This window comes from Anser cygnoides, chromosome 27, assembly GCF_040182565.1.
Source record: "Anser cygnoides isolate HZ-2024a breed goose chromosome 27, Taihu_goose_T2T_genome, whole genome shotgun sequence".
NCBI classification, from domain to species: domain Eukaryota; kingdom Metazoa; phylum Chordata; class Aves; order Anseriformes; family Anatidae; genus Anser; species Anser cygnoides.
Genome location: NC_089899.1, coordinates 3,332,208 through 3,354,534, shown reverse-complemented (window position 1 = coordinate 3,354,534; position 22,327 = coordinate 3,332,208). Strand labels below are relative to the sequence as shown.

The following is a 22,327-nucleotide window of genomic DNA, read 5'->3' as shown; positions in this document are numbered from 1 at the left end:
CCCCCCCCAGACAGCTGCTTCTGGCCTTAATAAATCAGGATCGAGGTGTAAACGGCCCCGCTGCCCTGCCTGGGGCTGGGGGGGTGCGGGGGGGGCCCTGCTGCCACCCCCCCCCCCCCAGGGGGAAAGGGGGGTTTGGGGGGGCACCAGGGAATGAGGAAGGGGCAGCCGGGGGGGGGGGGTGGGATGGATGATTTTATTTGTGATGCTGCTGGGGCTGTGCCCCCCCCGCCATGATACAGGTGCCAGCCTCTGCCCCCCCCCCCCCCCCCACGGGCACACCCCCTGCCCAGAGGGGGGGGGCCAGGGCCAGGCAGGACTTGGGGGGGTGGGGGTGGCGCCGGACCCCCCCCCCCGCCCCCCCCGCTGCCACCCATCAGCCGTCCGTGCAAGCTCGTCGCACCCTCAGCTTCTGCAGGAGCTCCTCCGTGATGTCTGCAAAAGGGGGGGGGGGGGGGGACAGTGAGGTGGGGGGGGGACAGTGAGGTGGGGGGGGCAGCGAGGTGGGGGAACCTGCCCCCCCCCTTCCCAACCCCCCCCAAGCTGCTGCTGGCCCCTGAACCCCAAAGCACGGCTCTGCTCCAGCCCCTACCCCACAGGGACAGGACCCAGAGTTTGGGTGCCCCCCCCAACCCCCCCCCAGCCCCCCCAGTCCCCTGTGGGACCTGCCCCCCCCCCCCCCGCCCCCAATAACCTTGGGACGGCAGCCGGGCACGGGGGCGGGCACGGGGGCGGACACGGGGGCAGGGGACAGGACGGCGCCCTGATCGCGGGGGGGTGCCGGCACCTGCAAAAAAGGATGGGGGGGGTTGGCAGGGGGGTGCCCCCACCCCGGCGGGGGGCTCTGCCCCCCCCCCCCCCGCCTCAGTTTCCCCCCGCCTGCCCGGACTCACCCTGCTCGGGGGGCTGCAGCACGGGGCGATGCGAGGCTCGGGGCTCGGGGCCGGGTGCCTGGGTCCTGGGGGGTGGGGTCGGGGGGGGGCACTGGGGGTCGGGGGCGCTGGGTGGGGGCTCGGACACCCCCCGCAGCATCTCGCCGTTCTCCCCGTCCGTTTCCACAAACTCTGGAGCGGGATGGGGCCGTCGCAAACCCCCTGTGTGGCCCTCGTGCCCCTCCCCAACCCACCCAGCCCTCCAGTGCCCGCCTGCAGCACCCCAAAAACCTTGCCACCCCCACCCCAAGTCCTGCAATACCCCCATTACTGACCCCACAAACACCATCCTGCCCCCCCCCCCAATCACCCCAACTCCCCAGCAATCCCCTGGCTGCCCCAAAGACCCCCTCAAACCCCCTCCGCCGCCAACCTCCCACACCCCCATGGCCCATAACCGCCCCCAGCGCCCCCCCCCCCCCAATCCTAATCCTAACACACCCCCCCCCCCCATGCACCCCCCCCCCCCCGAATGCCCACCCAGCTTCTGGTTGTACTCCGAGTGCAGGGGCCGCAGGCTGCCCTTGCTCTTCTCCACGAAGTACTGCACCACCTCGGCCAGCGAGGAGCAGTAGTGCTGGGGGGGGGGGGGGGGGCACGTGGGGATCACCACGGGTGCCCCCGCAGTCCCCCCCCTTTCCCTGCCCGTAGCCCCACATCTCCCAGACCCTGGGGGGGTCCCAGCCCTGGGGGGTCCAGTACATGGGGGACCGTGCCCTGAGGAGGTGCCAGGCCCTGGGGGGGGGGGGGGGGTCTCAGCCCCTTGGGGGACCTGGTCCCTTGAGTCCCAGCCCCTTGGGGGTCCCAATCCCCTGGGACTCAGTCACTTGGGGGTCCCAATCCCTAGGTCCCACCCCCGTGGGGGTCCCAGCACCCAAGTGTTCTAGCTCCTGGGGGTCCCAAATCCCTTGGGTCCCAGCCCCTTGGGGGTCCCATCTCTTGGCTCCCAGCCCCTTGGGGGGTCCCAATCCCTTGGGTGTACCAATCCCTTGGGTCCCAGCCCTTTGGGGTGGTCCCAGCACCCAAGTGTCCTAGCTCCTGGGGGGTCCCAAATCCCTTGGGTCCCAGCCCCTTGGGGGTCCCAGTCCTTGGGTCTCAGCCCCTCGGGGGTCCCAATCCCTTGCGGGTCCCAGCACCAAAGCGTCCTAGCTGCTGGGGGTCCCAATGCCTTGTGTCCCAGCCCCTTGGGGGGTCCCAATCCCTTGGGGGGGGGTTCCCAATTGGGGGGTCCCTTTGGGGGGGTCCGAGCCCCTTTAAAGTGTCCTGGCTGCTGGGGGGTCCCAATCTCTTGAACCCCAGCCTGGGGTTGTGTGGGGGGTCCCATCCCTTGCGGGTCCTGTCCCAGGGGCACAGGTGTGTGGGGGGTCCTTTGTCCCCGGGGCCGGCCCAGCTCTGCCCCACGTCACTCACCGGCACGTCCACGCTGATGTAGTAACCGTGGCCCAGGTCGATCACCTTGTAGTGCCTGATCAGAACCGTGCTGCCCGGGGGGGGGGGGTGGCATCAGTGGACATCCCCCCCCCCGGACAAGGAGCTGCCCTCCGGTGCCATCCAGCCCCGACCCCGGGCCCCGCTCACTTGTTCAGCATCTGGCGCGTGGTGACGGAGACGCCGTGGCCGTGCCCGCCGGGGCGCAGCACCAGGTTCCCGCTGCCCGCGCTGCGCTCCAGCAGCTGCTCGGCCTCCCCCCGCGACACGTTGTAGAAGCAGCTGGGAAACCTGAGGGCAACCGGGACGTGTCACCCCGAGCCGTGTCCTGTCACCCTGAGCCGTGTTTTGTCACCTTGAGCCGTGTCCTGTCACCCTGAGCCATGCTGGGCCACCCCAAGCCACCGTGTCACCCCGAGACGTGTCATGTCAGCCCAAGCCGTGGTCTGTCACCCCAAGCCAGGCCAGGCCCTCCAAGCCATGTCCTGTCACCCTGAGCCATGCTGGGCCACCCCAAGCCATCGTGTCACCCCGAGATGTGTCATGTCACCCCAAGCCAGGCCAGGCCCTCCAAGCCGTGTCATGTCACCCTGAGCTGTGCTGGACCACCCCGAGCCATGTCGTGTCACCCCGAGCCATGTCGTGTCACCCCGAGCCAGGCCAGGCCACTCCAAGCCGTGCCATGTCACCCCCAAGCTGTGTCGGGCCATCCCGAGCCACGTCACGTCACCCTGAGCCGTGTTGTGTCACCCCAAGCCAGGCCAGGCCCTCCAAGCTGCGTCACGTCACCCCCTGAGCCACCCCGAGCCGTGTCGCGTCACCCCCAAGCAACGTCACGTCACCCCGATCCACGTCGCGTCACCCCCAGCTCTGCTCTGTCCCCCCGAAGCCAGGCCCGGCCACTGTCCCCAGTGCAGCCCAGTGAGCACGGAGACGCCCCCCGGCCCCCGGCCCCGTAACTCACGACGGGACCAGCAGCTCCCTGGGGGCGGCGCGGCGCTCCTGCTCCTCGCGCAGGGCCTCCAGCAGCTGGAACCTGTGGCCGGGCAGCAGCACCAGGTCCGAGGGCACCTTCATCTGCAGGGGGCACGCAGCGCACCGGGCACGGCAGGGCCACCACCGTGGGGACCCGGGGCCACCACCGTCACCGGGAACCCGGGGCCACCACCACGGGGAACCTGCACCCACCTCAGCCATGGTCAGGATGAATCCCCGCCACATCTCCTGCGCCTCCGCGCTCTCCGCCTGCGAGGGACCGGGGGGGCGTGGGGGGGGTTGAGGGCAGCCTGCCCCCCTCTGCGTCCCCTAACTCCATCCCTTAGCCCCCCCCCCCCCCCAAGCCTCTACACCCCGCTGCGACCCCAAACCCTGTCCCTGTCCCCCCCCCCCCAGCATCTGCAAATTCCCTTCCATGCCCTCCCCTGCCCCCCAAACCCCACCAAGGACCCTGGGTACCCCCAGCCCCAACCCCCCAGCATCTCCAGTGCCCCCCCCCCCCCCAACTTGTGCCCCCCCCGAGCCCCGTGGGGTGCTCCTCACCTTCAGCATCACATTCTGGTCCCGCATCTGGAGGACGAGCGCCCCCCCCTCGGCCCGCACCGCCACCAGCTCGCTCAGGTCCAGCACCTCCAGGGGCTGGGGGCAGCCAAGCCGTGGGCCCCCCCACCACGGACATGGGGGGGCCAGGCCTCAGCCTGCCCCAAAACAGGCTCCCCCCCCCTCCTCACCCCCACGGGGAGGGGCCTAGCGGGGGGGGGGAACCCCACCCCACACCCCCCCAAAAAGGTCCCAGTCTGGGGGACACAGAATGGGGGGGTCCCAGCCCAGTGGTGCCACCTTGGGGGTCCCAATCCTGGGGGGTCCCAATCCTGGGGGGTCCCAATCCTGGGGGGTCCCAATCCTGGGGGGTCCCGGCTCCGTGTCCACCTCGGGGAGCTCAGGGGTCCCAAAGGAGAGGTCCCAGTCCTGGGTGGTCCCAGGGGTCCCACCCTTTGCGAGGGGGGAGCACAGAGGTCCCACCCTAGGGCACCCACCTGCTCCCACCCAAAGGTCCTACTGCGGGTCCCAGCCCGGGGGTGCCCCCCCCCCCAAAACACACCCCCTGGGCTCCCAACCCCTTTTCTCCCAGCCCGGGGGTGCCCCGTCGGGGGTCCCAAGCTGCTGTGCCCCCCCCGCCCCCCAGCTCCCAGCCTGGCTGTGCCCACCCAGGGGTCCCAGCTGGGGTCCCACTGGGGGGGGGGGTGGGATCCCCATGGCCCCCCCCCCGGGGGTCCTGCCCGTACCTGGCGGTCCCTGGGCACCGCGTAGAAGGCGATCAGCGGCCCCCGCAGCCCGGCCCAGACCCGCCGGTAACCCTGGGGGACGGAGGGGACCCCTCAGCACCGGGGGGGGGGGCCGGTACCGGGGGGGGGTGGGGGGGGCTCTGAGGAGGTGCCAGCCCCACCGTGTCCCGCGGCCCCCGCTTCTGCACGAAGCCCTCGTAGCAGTGCCGGGCCCCGGCCGGCTGAGGGGGGGGAACCGGCACCGCCATCCCCGGGAGCCGCCGGTGCCACCGGGCCGGGGCAGGGCCGGGCCTTATTCAGGGAGCGGGCTCGGGGCCCGCCCCCGCTTCCCGGACACGGGGCGAAGGGCACGGCGGGGGGGGGGGGGGGGCCGTGTGCCCGGGTGTCCGTGGGTACGTGACTGCGGGACCGGGACCGGGACCGGGCCGTGGACGCCGGGTTTCCCGGTGCCACCCCTCCCGTGCAGCCGGTGCTCCCCCGGTGCCCCCCCCCCACCTCAGCCAGGGCTCCCCCGGTGTGTCCCCCCCCTCGCAGCCGGTGCTCCCCCGGTGCCCCCCTCCCCGTAGCCGGGGCTCCCTCGGTGTCCCCCCCCCCCGCAGCCACTGCTCCTCCGCTGCCTCCCCCCCCCCCCGCCGGTCCTCCCTCGGTGCCCCCCCTCAGCCGGTGCTCCCCCTGTCCCCCCCCCCGCCCCTCAGCCGGTGCTCCCCCCCCCCCCCGCAGCCGGGGCTCTCCCGGTGCCCCCCGCTCCCCCGGTGCCCCCCCCCTCTCCCGGTGCCCCCCCCCCCCCCCAGCCGGTGCTCCCCCGGTGCCCCCCCCCCGCCGTTCCCGCACCGGGGGCGGGGCCGCCCCATCACGTGGCGCCGGGGGGAGGACGGAGCGCGGAGCATGGCAGGTACCGGGCCGCGACCCCCCCCCCCCCCCCCCCCCCCCCCCGAATCTCCCCCCTCCCACCCACCGGCCCCGGGGAGCGCGGGGGGCGCGCACCTGGCGGGCACCGGGCACGCGCACGCCTGCACCTGCGCGCGCGGCGCAGCCCCCCCCCGCCGTGCGCGTCCACGCGGTGCGACCCCCCCCCAACCCCTCCCGTCCGCCGTGGGCGCTGGGGGGGCGCCGAGACGGGTCCCCACGGACCCCGCGGTCCCCGTGTCCCCACGGCCCCCGTGTCCCCACGGCCCGTGTCCCCACAGCCCCCAAGTCCTTGCAGCCCCCATGTCCTCACGGCCCCCATGGACCCCATGTCCCTGTAGCCCCCATGTCCCCACGGACCCCGTGTCCCCATGGTCCCCGTGTCCCCACGCCCCGTGTCCCCTACAGACCCCAAGTCCTTGCAGCCCCCATGTCCTCATGGTCCTCATGTCCCTATGGACCCCACGTCCCCGCAGCCCCCATGTCCCCACTGTCCCCATGTCCCCGCAGACCCCATGTCCCCACTGTCCCCATGTCCCTGTAGTCCCCATGTCCCCCCAGTCCCCACGGACCCCATGTCCCTGTAGCCCCCATGTCCCCACAGCCCCCACGGACCCCATGTCCCTGTAGCCCCATGTCCCCACGGTCCCCACGCCCCCCACGTCCCCACGGACCCCATGTCCGCACGGTCCCCATGTTCCCACACCCCACGTCCCCGCAGCCTCCATGTCCCCGCTGCCCCCATGTCCCTGCCGTCACCCCCCCCGCATCCTCCTCTCCCTCGTCCCCTCGCCCCCATCCCCAAGTCCCCATGTCCCCCCATGTCCCCTCTCCCCGTGTCCCTGCCTGGTGGCGCCCCCATTTCTGTGGCCCCCGGGTCTGCCTGTGAGGCTGTGACAAGGCCCCGTGCGTGTCACCGTCCCCCCGCTCCCTGTTTTCCCATCCACGGACACCAAGGGGGGGGACCCAAGGGTGCTGCCCCCCCCCCCCCCCCCAGTGGGTTCCTGGAGGGGACCCCACGCGGTTGTCCCGCAGCGCTGGCGGCCGCCTCCCCTGGCGCAGATGAGTGCCTGGAGGAGGACGAGGACGAGCTGGAGCCGGGGCTGGACGAGGCCGAGGCCGAGCCGGAGCCCGAGAGCGGGGCGAAGGCAGCGGGGGGCTCCCGGGGGGCCGTGCTCACACGCCGCGGCATCACCCTGCGCGTGCTGCTCCGCGACGGGCTCCTGGAGCCGGCCCGCGGCGTCCTCTCCATCTACTACCTGGTGAGCCTGGCCGGGATGGGGACAGGGATGGGGACGGGGATGGGGACGGGGCCCCGCCACTCACCCCTTGCTCCCCAGGGCAAGAAGTTCGTGGGGGACCTGGGTGCGGACGGCACCATCACGTGGCAGGAGACGGGCCAGGTCTTCAACTCGCCCAGCGCCTGGGCCACCCACTGCAAGCGCCTGGTGAACCCCGCCAAGAAGTCGGGCTGCGGCTGGGCCTCCGTGCGCTACAAGGGCCAGAAGCTGGACCAGTACAAAGCCGCCTGGCTGCGCAAGCACCAGCCCAACACGCCCGCCGCCGAGGAGGTGGGTCGGGGTGATCCTAAATCCCAGCCCCCGGGTGCCCCGGCGGCGTCCCCGCGGGGTGCTGGGCGACGCTTTGCTCCCCGAACCCCGCAGAGCTTGGCCAGCGAGGGCGAGGAGGACGAGCTGCCAGAGGAGGAGGAGGAGGAGGCGGCGAGGGAAGGCCGGGCGCCCGCGCCGGAGCCGGCTGCCGCCAAGAGACCGGAGGAGAGGAGCAAGAAGCAGCAGTGCCGGAGCCTGGCGGAGCAGGCAGGGACGGGTGAGGAAGGGCAGGGTCCCCAAGGGGGGGCCAAGCCCCCCGGCCGCGGTGACGGGGCGCTCTGTGTTGCAGACCATGGCCCCCCGGGGAAAAGGCCGGAGAACAAACCCCGGGTGCCCGTCCGCTACTGCACCCTGGGCACCCGTGACACGGCCAGGTAGGGCGCGACGGGGCCGGGGCCTGAGCCCCGTGGGTGGCCCCAGCTGTGTCCCCACACGGCCACCGGCCCCGTGGGAGCCGCTGGGGCGGCGGGGAGGGCTGGGGGCCACGGGGTGCCCGTGGCACCAGGGGCTGCGGCTCTTCCAGGAACCCCCAGACCCTGGTGGAAGTGACGCCCTTCGCCGCCATCAACAAGTTCCAGCCCTTCAACGTGGCCATTTCCAGCAACGTCCTCCTGCTCCTGGTGCGTCCCCTCCCTGCGGGGTCCCGCGGGTGGGGAGGGACGGGGGGACACGAGCGCGATCCGTGCCGGCTTGGGACGCCTCTCGTGCTGCTGACTTTGGCTTTCCCTTTAGGATTTCCACAGCCACCTGACGCGGAGCGAAGTGGTGGGGTACCTGGGGGGCCGGTGGGACACCAACACGCAGCGTAGGCGCCGGGGCGGGCGGGCGGGCGGGTGGCCCCCAGCCCAGGGCAGAGCCACCCACCCTGCGCCTCCCCGCAGTGCTGACGGTGCTGCGAGCCTTCCCCTGCCGGAGCCGCTTGGGCGACGCCGAGGCTGCGGGCGCTGTGGAGGAGGAGGTAAAAGGGTCCCCCCCCCTCTCCTGTGGGTACCCTGGAGGGTGCCGGGGGGTCTCGGGCAGCCAACGGTGTCGGCGTTTCCCCACCCCCCCCCCCCAGATCTGCCAGAGCCTGTTCCTGCGGGGGCTGTCGCTGGTGGGCTGGTACCACAGCCACCCCTTCGGCCCCGCGCTGCCCTCCCTGCACGACATCGACGCGCAGATGGACTACCAGCTCAAGCTGCAGGGCAGCGGCAACGGCTTCCAGCCCTGCCTGGCCCTCATCTGCGGTAAGCACGCGGCCCCCCCGACCCGAGCCGTGGCCCCCCCTCCCCTATATCAGCCCCGTCTCTCCTCCCAGGGCCGTACTATCACGGCAACCCCGGCGTGGAGTCCAAAATTGCGCCCTTCTGGGTGATGCCGCCCCCGGAGGTGAGCAGCCCCAGGCCCCGCGGGGCACGGCGGCAGCGGTGCAGCTCGGGGGGGGACACGGGGGTGGGGGGTCCCGGTGCTGTGCTGGGTGGGGTGACGCCGCTCTCCCGTCCTCCAGCAACGTCCCAATGACTACGGCATCCCCATGGAGGTGGAGGTGGCCTACATCCAGGACGGCTTCCTCACCAACGACGTCCTGCAGGAGATGGTGAGTGCGGGGCAGGGGTCGGATCCTCACCACCTCCCCCCAGAACTCCCACCTGCGCCCACCAGGACGGCTTTCCAACCCCCTTGGAGCTGGGCTGGGCCCCCGCCACCCGTCCCCGTCCCGCTGTCAGCCCCCTGACGGTGACAATCCCCACTCTCCATCCCCGCTGTGCTGCTGGGGTGCTGGTCCCACAGGGCAGGGGGCTGAGGGTCCCCTGCAGCCCCTCTCTCCCCTGCCCCAGACGCTGCTGGTGGAGTTTTACAAGGGCGCCCCCGACCTGGTGAAGTTCCAGGAGCTGTGGAGTCAGGACCAGACCTACCTGGACAAACTGAAGGTGAGAACACGGGGCCCTGCCCTGAGCTGGGCGGGAAAGGAATTAATTGCTGTGGTCTCCACCCGCCCTGCTCCTCCCTGGTGTTTATTTTGATTTTTCGCCCTGGTGCCGGGCAAAGTACGGGAAACGGAGGGGCTTGGGCGAATGCAGTAAAACTGGGCGTTATTCCTCCCCAGGGCTCCCTGGCCTCCCGCACCCCCAAAGACCAGAGCTTCGCCCACGTCCTGGAGCAGATCTACAGCCTCCTGAAGCTCAGCGGCTGAGGAGCCGGGAGCCCCGTCCGGCTCAGACCTTCCCTGCAGCCAGAGCCGCCCTCGGCAAAGGGCTCCAGGCGCAGGGCAGCGCCGCGGGGCCGCCGCGTCGCCCGCTGCCTCCAGGCACCCAGCAGAGGGGTGCTGAGCCCCTGCCGTGCCCCGGAGCAGCCCCCTGGGGAGTGGGGCGGCCGGGCCCGGCGGTGGCGGGGAGGGTGCCGGTGGTGGTGGGAGTCTCGCCTGCACGTTGTTTGTGGAAGTGGTAGTTGATTAAAGAGCAGTTCCTGAGACGGGGCAGGCGTGCGGCTCCGCCGGGCTGAGGGCATCCTGCCGAGCGTCAAGGGGTGGTGCTGGTGGCTTTGCAGGCTCCGGGTGCCATCAGGGTGCTCAATTCCAGGGGCCGGGGCATGGAGATGCAGTCCCAGGGCTGCTCCCCCAGCCCCCCGTGGCCCCCGGAGCACAGCGGTCCCGTCGCGGCCGCCGCTGGGCCGTGGGGAGGGAGCCAGCCTCGTGCGCACAGAGAGGACGCGGCCGTTAGAAAGAAGAAAACATTTAATACTTTTATTCAGAGATACAAGTTGAGATTTGTGGGTCTTTTTTTTTTTTTTTTTTTTTCTCCCCTAAAAACCAGGAGAAACCATTACAAAAAAAAAAAAAAAAAAAAGGTCTTAGCGAGTTTTCCCAGCTGACAGGCTCATCGCAATCCACCTGAGCGGGAGCCAGCGCTCCCGGGCTGCGACCCTGGGCCCCAGCAGGGTGGGGACAAAAGTGAGGGTCCTGAGGACACGAGGGCCCTGGGGACACGAGGGCCCAGGGGACACGAGGGCCCTGGGGACACCAGTCCCGTGGGCTCCCTGCCCTGCTGGGACCAGGCGGGGAGCCCCCCGTGCCCCCGCGTCCTGCACCAGGCGCTGGTGCCAGACAAGGGGCAGCTCCTGCCTGGGGTTCAGCCTGCTTGGAGCGCGGCGCGGCGGGGGAGCAGACGTACATCGACATGCGCGGTTAAAAACATTTAAAAAGGTTCCGTGTAAATGTAACAGGAGCCGGGAGCGGCGGGGACAGGGACACGGCGCTGGCAGGGAGCGACGGCTCGGCTGCCAGCCGGGAAGGGAGGGGATGCTGCTCGAGGAGAGAGGGGCCCAAGCCCTGCCAAGCCCTGCAGCAGAGGTGCCAGGTCCCCGCGAAGGGGAGGAAACCATTTTTCTATCAATGCTGGAAAAGCAAGGAAGCGAGGGGGGAGGGCTGCAGGTGCAGGAGGCGGCGCTGCCCCCTCTCCCCTGGGGTGCTGAGGGTGGCCAGGGGCCCCATCCTGACACCAGGACAGGAACAGGGGATGGAGGCTGGGGCCCAAGGGGCGCAGAGACCCCCCGGGGGCTGTTCTCTGAACCTGTCGGCAGGCAGCAGAAGCCAGAGGTGACAGAGCCCGGACCACAGCTGGTGAGGGGCAGGGGGCAGCAGGAAGGCACGTGGGGATCAGCTTTACTCGAGCCGAGCAGCCCCGGGCAGCAGCGAGGAGCCTGCAGCTCAGCCTCTCGGGGTGCTGACGGCTGCTTGGGGCGTGGGGAGAACAAACAGAGCCGCGGGGCGAGAGGCTCTCGCACGGGACCACGCCGGGAGCTGCTCTGCCCTGCCATGGGCAGCCCCCTGCCCCCTGATTTGCCCCCCAGCTCTGCAAGCGGAGCTTGCAGTAGGAAAGGCCCAAAGCTCGGAAGCGACCCAGCCTCAAACCCTTCTGGGGCAGAAGGGGGCAGCCACCACCTTCGGGATCGGGCTCTGCTGGGGAGAGGGCAGAGGGCTAACGCCCGGGCAGGGCTCAGCGCCAGGCAGGGCTCAGCACCGCCACGGCCGGTTTAGTGTTGGACCTGTGCTGTAGTGTTGCTCTGCCCTGCGCTGCCTCCGCTGAGCCGCGGATCCGCTCCTGCAGCGGTGCAGAGGGCGCGGGGCTGCAGCGGTGTCAGGGCTGCGAGGGCGGCCGCGTGTCCGCAGGGAGAGGGGTAGTGTTCGGCAGCAGCTGCCTGCGCCGGGGCGGGAGGGGGGCAAAGCTCTTGCCCCTCCACGAGGCTCAGGCCTGCTTTGCCCCCAACACCGCTTGCCCAGCCCCGGGCCGTGTCTCCCTGCGCTGGTGCTCAGCGTGAAGGACGCGCGCCCCAGCTCTCCGGCACGGCTGCCCTGGTTTGTACGGACACTTGACCAAAGCAAAGACAAAAACTGGACAAGGAGAGGCCTGCGACCCAGCTTAAATGTACAGACCGCGAGGAACCTGGCGGGGCTCATAAAGTACCTAAGTTCAAGCACCAGAAGGACCAAAAAAAAAACCAAAAAAAAAAAAAAACAACAAAACACCAACCAAATTCTCCGGGGTGGGGGCCATCCGACCCTTCTGGCTTGTTCCCTGGTGGCAAACTCGCCGCGAGACGAGGAAGAGCTAACGACGAAGAGCTAACGGCCGCGTCTTCTCCCCCGCCCCGCCGGAGAGGGGCTGGTGTCGGGACAGACGTGGAATGCAGGCTCGGCCCCGCGCCGCGGAGAGGGCGCGAGCGGAGCGGGGCCGGGGTGGGGGAGAGATGCCGTCTCACTGAGGTAGCGGAACCAGCACTTCCACGTAGTTGAGCGGGAAGAAGCCCGACTGGCCGTTGATCATGCCCTCGTACCAGTTCTCGTCGATCTGGTTGGTGAGGGTGATGATGTCGCCCTCCTTGAAGCCCAGCTCGCCGTCGTTCTCGGGTTCGAAGTCGTAGAGCGCCTTGCAGCACGGCTGGTCCAGGTGAGCTGCGGGGAGAGCGCATGGGCAAGGCTCAGCGGCGGCCGGCCCCGCGCTCGGCCCCCCGGCACCGCTGGAGCCAGGACCGGCACAGCCCTGGTTTCCTAAAGCGAGTGCCGGGGCTCTGCCCTGCCCGGGGGGAAGCTGTCCCCTAGCTCTGCGCCCAGGATGGTAACGCTCGGTTCAGACTCCTTGATGGGTTTTAGCTCCGAGTTCCCCCACTCCAAGGGGAGAAAAGTGGAGCCCAACCTAAATCACAGCACCGCCCTGCCACCGCGGTGCTGGCAGGAGCCCCGTCCTTCCTCCAGGGGTCAGAGAAGCTGCTTGTAGGGTGTCATCAGCCGACGAGGGGCTTAGACATCAGCACAGGGGTGAAGGAGGATGGGCTCAGGGGTCCCAGCCAGCTCTTGGCTTTCTGAGGGTCTCCCCAAGGCCGGGGGCAGTGGGAGGGAGAGGCCCCCCCAGGAGTCTGCCACAGGGCTTTGAACTCCCACCGTCGGCAGCACAGGGGCACTGGTGAGGGCCCAGACACGTCCGTGGCCGGGGGAGGGCACAGAACCAAAGTCTCTTTCACACATCTCAGCTCCGTGATTCCAGCAGCAGGCCTGACTGCACCTGTGATTGGGATTAGGGGCGTTTCGTAGCAGGGAAAGCTGCTGCCTGCTCTGTTTATGCACCAAAGTGAAGTTTGGGGGCGGGCAGGCACTGAACTTTGCATTTGTAGGGATCCTACGGGGAACAGGCTGAGCTAATGCAGACCACTGTGGTCTTCAGGGCCCCAATTCCCTTCCCTGTTGCTCCAGAGCCAGGCACGGCTCCGTGCTAGAGCCCTTCCAGACAGGGCAGGGGGAACAGCACCGAAGGCCAGCTCTGCTCTGCTAACACCCACAGCAAGGAAGGATCCGGCATCAGAGAACTCAGAAAACACCAAAAGCAGCAGCCAAGCAGGTTCACTTCTGAGGTAACTTCCCAAAATACCAGGCTGGCCCCACAACCACAGCGCTCCCCCTGCACCAGGCTCCTCGAGACGTCCTGCGCCACCACGAGCCCCTCGCTTTCCCCGCTCTGATGCCCCTGAGCCCCAGATCCAGCCTGGTCTCCATACCCCAGCGAAAGCCCCTGAGCCCCTTAGGGGGAACGGTGACCTGCGGAGCCTGCTTGGGGCCTTGCCTCACCCCACAGACCCACCTGAGGTCCTGCCTGGGACCTCACACGCCACAAAAGCCACACCGTGTACCCAAACCCTGCCCGCTCAGCCTCCAGCTGCGGGGAAGGGGGCAGCGGGTACAAGGAGCAGGAGAGGCACAGATCGAGGCCGGGTCACTTGTGACAGGAACAAGACGTGTGATACCTCCTGGAAGAGCTGCTGATCTTTGGGATCTCAGGCAGGGCATGCCTGCATGGTGATCGCTGCTACAACTCCTCCGGGTGAGCAAAGGCCCAAGCTTTGGGGTGGCAAATATCAAGACAGCGTGGCTGGGTTAATGTGGGCCTCGGTAGAGGCGAGGTTTAACTCAGCACAGAGGTAGGAGCGACTCCAAGCAGCAGCGCCAAGGAAGGAGGAGTGAGGAGGGATGGGGAGAGATGGTCACACATCATGCAGTGCAGTGCGGAGGGAGGAAACTCACGGATACTCCTGACGGAGGCCCGGGACGGCTTGTCGGATCGGAAAGAGGAGGAAGCTGCTTCCAAACAAAAAGAGACATGCTTAAAACAACGTGAACTGGAGAAAGGGAAAGGCAGGGCCCAAAGGGAGGTTCTGTTAGGAGAAACGGGGCATCCTGCATGCTGTTAGAACCCGCTTGCCTCACCAGGACCGGGGAGGGACAAATGCAGCGTGATGGGAGATGGGGAGGGAAGCGGAAGACGTTTAATTTTTCCTGTCTGCCGTTGCTGGCTCTGACTGGGCACTATCCGCCAGTGAACCCAGGCCAGAGGCCCTGCTGGGCCTTCCCCAAAGCCAATATAACGAAGGCTGCTGGGCCCCGAGAGAAAACAGCCCAGGTCTAGAGGCATTTCTGACATTCTCAGAGCCACCAGCCCACACAGGCACATCCAGCACACCACAGACATCATTTCCAGGCCGGGAAGCTCCCCTCCGTCCCCAGGAGCTGCTGTGTGCACATACACGGGACAACTTTACCTGAGACTTTGGGGGTAGGATTGCAAGAGAAGCCCCCGTTGGACTGGTCAGTCTCTCCGAAGTCATAAGTCTCCCTGGGCTTGGGTTTGTATTCCCGCCTGGGACGCGAGGAGGCCTCCCTCATTCTGGAAGAAGGAGAAGAAATGTGGATAAACTGAAGCGAAAATGAGCATGACGAGGTCAACCCGTGTCCCCGGCAGCTCCTGCTGGGCAAGGCACCCACCACCTGCACCTCGCAGCCCCCCAGAGACGAGCCTCAGCTGCCTCCATTCTGCACGCTGCATTACGTGCCACAGGGATTACAGGCAGGGAGCTGAGCGACGTGGCTGCGCAGGGGAGCAGGTTCGTTTGTAGACAAGAATCTGTGCTTCCCTCTGTGCTGGCGCCTTCTGGAGCAGGATCTAGCCCAGGATTTGGGACTTTGCCCTTAGAGAGAGCAGCGTGCCCCAGGCCTCGCTGCCGAGGCGTCTCAGGCACCCGTTGCCTGCAGGCCAGCAGAGGACACTCGTGCTGCAGTTTGCAAGCTCACGCCGACAGGCTGCTCCCAGCTTTTCTTGATTCAAAGCAGACACAGCCTCCATTCAGCAGCTTCTTCTGACAGAAGCAGAGCAGCATCGCTACAGCACCCCGGGAAGCGGAGGCGCTGCCCTGGCTGCGTGCGGCCCGCCCTGCGTCAGCCCGAGGGAAGCGCGGCCCTGGCTCGGGAGGGGAGCCCTGGATGCAGCGAAGGCAGCTCTCCTTCCCTGGGCAGGATTTGGGGAAACGCTTGCTCAGGTGAGGCTGCGCAAGCCACGGCAGCCACGCTAAGCAGCTGCTCCTGCTCCTTAAGCACAGCTGAAGCTAACGGCACCAGGACACTGAGCTGGGAAGTTCCAGGTGACACGGGCTGACAGGCGTGTCCAGGCCGTGCCATTCAATCCAGCTCTTCCAACAGCACGGTCATTTCATCCTGGATCTGGCCAAAAGGGGCTTCCTGGGGGACACCCCCGCACTCAACACCCGCAGTGCAAGGAGCTGTGGGTGCTGGCACGAAGGGGATTTCACCCTGCATGTCCCCCTTTCCCTGCCAAATCCAACACCAACCTCCCAGGGAGCAGCACACCCCAATTCAGGCACAGCTCAAACCAGCAGGGACCAGTTGCCCGTGGAGCGGGCATGGACGTGTTGTTTCGTATTTTAGAATTGATCTGAAGGAGGTCTGGATCAAAGCCATAGTGATTTCAAGGAGTGGCTTTAAAATCCTGGGGTTAGATTTAGAGGAGAAGTCGGGTGTTTACAGACAAGTGTGACAGGGACAGCTTATGGCTCTGAAAACAGAGTGCCTTCGGCCCCCAGGACTCACCTGCGTTTGAGTTTTTCTGCAAGCTCGTCCAGGATCTGCACTGCCTGCCTGTGGTAGTCCAGCTGGGCATCCACCAGGGCTGAGAGCTGGCTCACCTGCTCGATCTGTGAGAACCACACCAAGGCAGGGTGAATGGCTCCCCCCCGCTGGCAGGGGACTCCCGCTGCACGTGGGGACTGAGAACATACTGGGAAATGCGCACAAGGGGCCCCTTCCCCGAGGAGATGAGGACGAGGTTTGGGGTTTCAGATAACGGAGGTCAGGTCGAGGCTGAGACTCAGCAGAACAGAGGCCACTGCCAGCGCCCTCTGGGCTTCCCTAGGTGGTCAAATCCTTCCTGAGCGAGCTGTGTGACCTGGCCAAACTTATTCCCACCGGCACACACGAATGAGAAGAGACCCCTTTGGTTCACACCACAGCCTCTCCTCCAGCCAAAGCTGGCTCAGGAAGAGGGGGGCTGGAGAAAGGGTAAGGGGCCTGCCACGCCACACGCTGGGCACCCAGGTCTGGGTTATCAGGGGGCAAAACCCACGTGCGAAAAGGAGAGTGGAAGTCAGCATCTTTAACTCTTCTGTTCCTCGAGACATCCCACCCTCGTGCCTTTGGAAACATGCAACTCCCCCTCAGCGCTCAGCCCTGGGGGCAGCAGGGAGCCCACACCCTCTCCACGCACTCACATCGGTTTCTAGGAGGTTGTGCATGCTGGTCTCTGCCACTTCCTTGGACTCCTCAAATTTCTCCATGGCCTGTCGGAGTTCCTCATCAGGGATTTTTCCCTGTCGTTTCTTCTTGTAGTCAAAGTCCAAGCGTCTGCCTTCCAGCTTCTTGAGATGGTGCTGGGGAAGGGATGGTTATGAACGGTAAAAAAAGAGAAGGAAGATCCAGAGACTGCGAGCCACCAAGTTTTCCTGCTGGGACGGGCAGCTCTGGTTACAGGCCCAGCTCTTTCATTTCAGAAACCTGATCTCAGAGCACACGCTTCCGTGGCTCCAACCTATGCTCAGACTCCCGCGAGGCTCCAGCACACGGTGGAGAGCTGCAGGTCAGGGCTGCTGTGAGATGACAGGGAGGAGCAGATCGTTTGAACTCGGTTTGGCAAAGGATTACTGCTGTGGGTGTGGGGACTTTTTACTAAGAAGCAGCCCTCAATAAATTGGTACAAAAATACGATTTCAACTCCTTCTTGTTGGGAGCTGGAGGAAAGCACAGCAGTGAGTAGCCCAGATCTGTTCTCCATGCAAGGTTTTCAGGGAGATGAAGAGAGTTGGCCCATTACTTTCAGATCCCCATGGGTGACAGAGATCTCTGGAGATCAGGAACTGGGAGGCAGGTTCTGGGCATTGCATCCAGTGACTGCGTAGGGCCAGAACTGTTTAAATTAGCTCTGTGGCAGCCTGCAGAGCTGGAGTGCCCAGAAGATAAGTACTGAAAGACTAGTTGGCAGTTATTTTATCTGAGACACCACTGTAAGCAAAAATTCACTCAAGAGAGCTGCCTTGTGAATTATAGGTCTGAGTGGATCCTATTACAAAGCCTGGCCATGGTTTGCACAGACTTGTCTCTGTGGTAGCACAAGGGAGCTACCAGGCTCCACGTCTCCCCAGTGAGACACCAAAGGGCCTTCTTGAAACGCGTCCTCAGAGGCCTAGAGGGAAGCTTACTCACGGCTTGAAAATTACGCTGTAGGATCCAGGACGTTAACAGAATAGAGCCAACAGCTGTAAATGCTGCAGTTTAATGCCAGCCAGCCCTGAATATAACAGGACTGGGACCTCACAGCACAAAGAACCAAATGCAAGAAGCCCAGAACGCCTGGGACATCCTCCCAAAGCATCCTCCATAAAGCACAGTAAATGAAGGAACATTTACACCTACATCCAAGCTTTAGGAGCTGCTCGGGAGCAGCAGCAGTGGCGCTGAGTGCACTGAGCAGGGGAGGAAATACCAGTGAATGTGGAGAGAGAAAGTGTGCAAAGTGCAGGGGAACGGGACTGGTATCTGTGTAAATCCACCTGTTTCCCACTGCGATGGAGCAAGTGGTGACGTGCACTACCAGCCAGAAGGGGCCAGGATCTGAAGAGATGAAGAGGAGAGAAAACATCGTGGCATTTACCTGGATCTCTTTCAGGTCTTTATCACACAGGTTCTGGAGGGGATCAATAAAATTTTGTTTGACTTCAATGTCCAGCGAGTCCTTCACTTCAGCCAGTCGCTTCATGGATTCACCGGCATCGAGAAGCGCATCGCCTTTGAGCGAGGAAAGGAAGGGAAGAGAAAGGGAGAGGGAGAACAGGCCAGGCAGTTAAACAGAGCCCAAGTCTCTGGCAGCTGCATGCAGAGCCATTCTGCCAAGACACCCAGCATGTGCGAGCTCCGTCACATGTCAAACGCCCCCACGTTTCTATCTGGAGCATCCACCCGAGCCGGGCACAGGGAGCTGCCTGGTGTGAGCGCAGGCAATTGCATGGCGGTGCCGACTCCGCAGCCGACACTCCACCAACATGCCTCGTTTCTTTCCTCTGCAAAACAGGAACAATCTCTACCAACTACACAGAGAAAGGAAAAGGTAAAAATATTTTTTCAAGCGGCCTTGTTAGCTCAGGGAATCACGGAGCTACTCATCTGCCAAGCAGCGCTTTAACCTTGCTCTGCTCCCTGGCCACTGCTGGCAGCAGGAGGAGAGCACGTTTGGTCTGGTTCAGTCTGGCCATCCCTTTGTTCTGGTGGTTTTAAGCCCAGAGCACTCTGACCAACTTTTCAAGTTTCCCCAGATGTTGGCAGCAAACCTGCAGCCTTTTATTCATTTTAGACACTAGCCTCTGCCGGGCCAATCGTTCCTTCTCTCCTCTCTGAACTAGAGAGCCCAGAATTGCTTATTGAAACCCATTTAGCTTCATGCTTTTCTCAAGCTCCTGCCACTATGACAGCTAAGCCAGACGGCCTCGCAGCAAAGCGTTTTTAGTCTTGGCTTTTTATTCCAGTGGAAACCATTTATAGATTAAATTATTCCTGTGCAGCTTTGGCAAACCGACCAGTTCAGCACTACATTAGCACAGGAGAATATGCAAACGAAATAGAGGGTAGAGTGAAACCACGGGTCTACTGTCCAGCTGGAAAAAATACTCCACAGAGTATTTGCAAAAAGAGTCGTTTCAACTGTGATAACTCTAGATAACCTGTCAAAACACAAATTTATCAAGTTAAGTGTTTCTGTAAGGAGAGGCTATTAAAGGAAGTCAGGTTCGGTGTGCTCTTCTAAAAACTTCCTTCCCCCTTGCTCTACAATAATGCAGGTTCCTGCAAGCCAAGAGAGGTGCAGGGCTCTGAGCTGACCAGAGATACCCTCGAGACTTCTTCACCATTTCCACAGAGTGGCCAGAGCTTTTTAATTTTCCTGAGGCAAGGCGGCTCCTCCCTGCACTGGAAGCGATCTGACAGCTGTGCGCTGTACTGGGTCTGCCACATGTGCAGGCTGACGTTTCAGTGAATTACAGCTGATGTCTTCGAAAGGCTTCACCCCCCTCCTCCCTGCAAGTCACACATGGTTTGTTTCATGGTTATGAGAAATTACCCCATGAGGAGATTTCTTGGCTACAGCTTCCCCATAGCAGAGCTCTGTTGCATAGTAAAACTCCTAATCTCGCTCAATCTGGTTTCCACGTCACCAGTGCTCCGTTTAGAAGCACGGAGGGAGTTTTCCCCACATGCCAACTTATCCCAGTGTTTAATAAAGAAGTACTAAGAGGTGGTTTTACACGCAATGCCACGAATTGCGATCCAGCACATTGGGATCACCGCTTCCCTGCCTGGGTGAAAGCTTTCAAGCCTCTTCTAAGGGCCTCAAGGCGGGCCAGCGTACGGGGAGGCTGTTAACAGAATGGACACCAGCCACGAGCTGTGGATTTTGCCCCTGGTTTTGGCTTAAGGAACGAGGTGCAGCCACTGCCATCCATTTGCTCTAAACCTGCTATAGATCTGGCACTCGCTGCCGGTCTGGACTCGAGGCACTTGCTGTTAAGTGATGCACAGGGTCACAGAGCCCTTCAGGAATTGCAGAGGAACAGCTTGGAAATTTGGCACCAGACTTCGCCATCTCATCTACAGGCTGCAAGAGGCAGCAGCCCCATGGGGCACTCACCGAAGTTGGAGTCCTCGCCCAGCTCCTTGCCGTATCGGATCATGCTCTCCCCCAGCAGCCCTTCCGACTGCGGGTAGCCGGGGTTCTTCACCTGCCCGCGGATCTTCGACATCGTGTTCAGCATGGTTAGCTTGGCTCTGGAAGCTGGCACAGAAACAGCCACAGCCGTGTTTGCAATTACTTGGGCTTGCCAGCAGCTGCTGGCCACCGCCAACTTTTTTTTTTTAAGCTACTCCTAAAGCCAAGAAGCCCTATTGTCTTCATCTACCAGAAATATCACTTGCTATGAAAAGAGAGGTTTCTTTTCCAAGACAGCAAGCAAAAATAGTTCCCTACAACTAACCAGTGAAGGCCAAAGGAGTTTCCCCAGCTCTCCCATAGTCTCTGGAGCATGCTCTGAATGAGCTGGCTGGAAACATGCAGGACAGCAGGCTCCAGAGGTGATGGCTACAAAGCCAGCCAACCTTTCCCAGACCAGATGCGCCACTTTTTCTGCACACCCCAGAGAAAACGGGTTCCCTCCAGGGTTTTTCTAAGTCCAGGGCTAAAGATGTGTCTGTTCTGTTCACTGTTTGACAGCAACAGCAGCATCTTACAGTCCAGAAACACATCACAGGGCAAGAGGGGTACCCTGATCTTAACCTGAGCCACAAAGTACCCGTTAGCTACAGTAAGACCTCATTAACACAGCCAGCTAGCGAGGTCACAGGATATGACAGGACAGTCCAGCATACCTCTGGTAAAGGGAGGCAGCATGCCTGATCTCAAAAATGGGCTGGTGACTAACATCTTAGGGTCGAAAAGGTTCTCTCTGATATCTCTCTTCACCCTCTGCCTCTTTCCCTGATTCCCTGAGCAGCTTGGGGGACAGAGGGAAGAGGACAGGAGAGGACTCACCTGGGTTTGGCTGGAGGTACTCTATTGTTCTGGTCAGTACTTCTGTAACGGCCTTGCTGGTCAGGTCCACTTTCTGTAGCAAAACAAGATAATCCAGCAGCAGTGAAGATCAACTTGGGGCTTTGGCAAGGTCACAGAGGACTTACACGTGTGATTTTAGAGATTCCTCCTGTTCCCTACTCACCTTTTCCATTTCCTTGAAGTCATCGTCAAGTTTGGTCCCTTCAGCCCCTCCAACTTTCTCGCTGACCAGCTGCAGAAAGAGAACACAGCAGGAAGAATCAGGCATGGTAGTGGCTGTCCACTAACGCTGCTTATACCTCACGCAGCCAGTCCTGGGGACAGAAAGGGAACAGGGGTGGTCCAGACAGCATCTGCAAGAGAAAGGAGGTGGCAGGAACAGCCCGAAGCACAGTAATAACACTTGGCTCTTTGCTAACACAGCCCCACTAAAAATTTAAACATCTCCTACCCTCCCAAAGCATGGCTCAGCCCTCAGACACAGGCAGGATATTCCTCACCCAGCAGAAGCTATGAAGCTCCTTAAATCACAACACACGGCTCCAACTCCAACGCTTGCTGGAAAAAGCGAGTAACAGCATTGTCTCTCAACTCCATTTTGAGACAGGCTTCAATTTCACACAAGGCGAAATGCAAGTAAACAGGGAATTAACATACTCTGCTCGCAGCAGCCAGTATAAGACCTAAGTCTAGAAAGAGCAGAGACCTTTCAAAGCCCTAAACCACAGCTCCTTGCAATCCAGATGGGAAGAGCTTAGGGTCTAGGGCACTGTATTTCATTTTTTTTTAAGTGGAGGATAAAGAGATCTACAGAAGCTATAGCAACAATTTCAAATATATTTATCAAGGTGTCTCTGACGCCTGTTCTAAAACAAGTGAACAAGAGATGTCAGCCCAAAGCAGCCCTGCCATTACGGACTGTCAGTCTGTATGAAGCACTTATCGTCTTTCTTCAAAATATCGCTTACCCTAAGAAAAGATTTCTTTTCCTTAAACCTCACCATTCAACTGCCTGAGCTGAAAGACACTTGCTGAAAGTACCTTATTAAATCCACCCAACGTCCTTCTGTGCAGCCCAAACGGGGAGGAGGAGAGGAACTTTTCCTGCCCTGCCCCATTCCCAAGCGGCACGGCCAGTGGCAGCACCTGGGGCTGAATGGAGGAGCCAAACCAGCCTGCAACACACCCACAAGTGTTGTCTTGCCCCAAACTGGTCCATGGACACCAAATTACCTACACAGACATCAAAAGTGGTCTAAACAGCTGCTGACTGCCAAGCACTTGACGCCTGCCACAGGGCATTGCCAGGATTTCTTGTGTTTGTAGTTAAAACTCCAGTTCTGGCTGAACAATCCAGGTTTGTTTACTTCCACATCAAATACTTGATTTTTATCAAGTCTTTCTTCCTCCAGCACCCTCCTGCTCCCACAGGGATTAGGAGTGGTTCCTTAGTTTTTTGAGGAAGAGGAAAAAAAAAACCCTTTAGGTAAGCATCCAGGTTGAAAAACACTTGGGGACACTGGACCTGCCCTGTGCAACTTCACCTGCCGTGCAGTGCTTTTAGCCCCCAAAACCAAATGATTGCTGTTACAAAGAAGGACAAGATCTTCAGGGATTTAACAAAATCCCGTATCCAGACCCCAAAATAGGGAGGAAAAAAAATAAAAACAGAGCTGTGTTCAAAGACCCCTGGTGCTCCAAGTGTC

At 63.0% G+C, this 22,327-nt stretch overlaps 3 protein-coding genes across 10 annotated transcripts in view; 1 reads left to right on the top strand and 2 right to left on the bottom strand.

Moving 5' to 3' along the window:
* Positions 1 to 199: 199 nt before the first annotated feature.
* STAP2 (signal transducing adaptor family member 2) lies at positions 200 to 5,136 on the bottom strand. Its single transcript, XM_066983690.1, has 11 exons — positions 4,804 to 5,136; positions 4,643 to 4,714; positions 3,900 to 3,995; positions 3,549 to 3,605; positions 3,325 to 3,437; positions 2,511 to 2,651; positions 2,343 to 2,412; positions 1,413 to 1,509; positions 894 to 1,064; positions 695 to 787; positions 200 to 435 (listed from the first exon to the last, which is right to left on the bottom strand). Exons 1-11 carry the CDS (start codon positions 4,888 to 4,890, stop codon positions 377 to 379), a joined length of 1,056 nt encoding a protein of 351 aa, XP_066839791.1. The 5' UTR covers positions 4,891 to 5,136; the 3' UTR covers positions 200 to 376.
* A 331-nt stretch (positions 5,137 to 5,467) lies between these two features.
* Positions 5,468 to 9,470, top strand: MPND (MPN domain containing). Of its 6 annotated transcripts, XM_066983687.1 has the most exons (13): positions 5,468 to 5,534; positions 6,584 to 6,810; positions 6,889 to 7,119; positions 7,213 to 7,375; positions 7,448 to 7,532; positions 7,682 to 7,778; positions 7,891 to 7,963; positions 8,040 to 8,116; positions 8,216 to 8,384; positions 8,456 to 8,526; positions 8,645 to 8,734; positions 8,976 to 9,068; positions 9,245 to 9,470. In XM_066983687.1, the coding sequence occupies exons 1-13, from the start codon at positions 5,528 to 5,530 to the stop codon at positions 9,329 to 9,331; spliced, it is 1,470 nt and encodes a 489-aa protein (XP_066839788.1). In that variant the 5' UTR covers positions 5,468 to 5,527; the 3' UTR covers positions 9,332 to 9,470. The 6 variants fall into 6 exon arrangements, 4 of the variants coding, with proteins under 4 accessions (XP_066839788.1, XP_066839787.1, XP_066839786.1 ...); XM_066983686.1 differs by having other exon boundaries at positions 7,213 to 7,532; XM_066983685.1 differs by having other exon boundaries at positions 7,213 to 7,532; positions 8,955 to 9,068.
* Positions 9,471 to 9,853: 383 nt separating this feature from the next.
* Positions 9,854 to 22,327, bottom strand: part of SH3GL1 (SH3 domain containing GRB2 like 1, endophilin A2) — a 30,677-nt gene continuing 18,203 nt past the window's right edge. The window contains exons 2-10 of one of the 3 annotated variants that reach the window (XM_066983688.1): positions 20,785 to 20,853; positions 20,601 to 20,673; positions 19,704 to 19,847; positions 17,679 to 17,812; positions 16,243 to 16,401; positions 15,566 to 15,669; positions 14,224 to 14,348; positions 13,709 to 13,765; positions 9,854 to 12,088 (exon numbers count right to left, since the gene is read on the bottom strand). In XM_066983688.1, coding sequence (XP_066839789.1) covers positions 11,892 to 12,088; positions 13,709 to 13,765; positions 14,224 to 14,348; positions 15,566 to 15,669; positions 16,243 to 16,401; positions 17,679 to 17,812; positions 19,704 to 19,847; positions 20,601 to 20,673; positions 20,785 to 20,853 — 1,062 coding nt within the window. In that variant the 3' untranslated portion in view covers positions 9,854 to 11,891. The remainder of the gene's footprint in view (positions 12,089 to 13,708; positions 13,766 to 14,223; positions 14,349 to 15,565; positions 15,670 to 16,242; positions 16,402 to 17,678; positions 17,813 to 19,703; positions 19,848 to 20,600; positions 20,674 to 20,784; positions 20,854 to 22,327) is intronic. The other 2 variants (XM_048077766.2, XM_048077768.2) reach the window with 2 other exon arrangements.

Bases quoted from the DNA above. Each gene is read 5' to 3' on its own strand.
- STAP2 (XM_066983690.1), bottom strand. From the start codon at position 4,890: ATGGCGGTGCCGGTTCCCCCCCCTCAGCCGGCCGGGGCCCGGCACTGC. The intron at 4,715-4,803 runs GTGGGGCTGGCA...TCCGTCCCCCAG, and splicing joins AGCGGGGGCCGCGGGACACG to GGTTACCGGCGGGTCTGGGC. The intron at 2,652-3,324 runs GTGAGTTACGGG...GGTTGCCCTCAG, and splicing joins AGGGAGCTGCTGGTCCCGTC to GTTTCCCAGCTGCTTCTACA.
- MPND (XM_066983685.1), top strand. The intron at 8,117-8,215 runs GTAAAAGGGTCC...CCCCCCCCCCAG, and splicing joins CGGGCGCTGTGGAGGAGGAG to ATCTGCCAGAGCCTGTTCCT. The intron at 9,069-9,244 runs GTGAGAACACGG...ATTCCTCCCCAG, and splicing joins CCTACCTGGACAAACTGAAG to GGCTCCCTGGCCTCCCGCAC.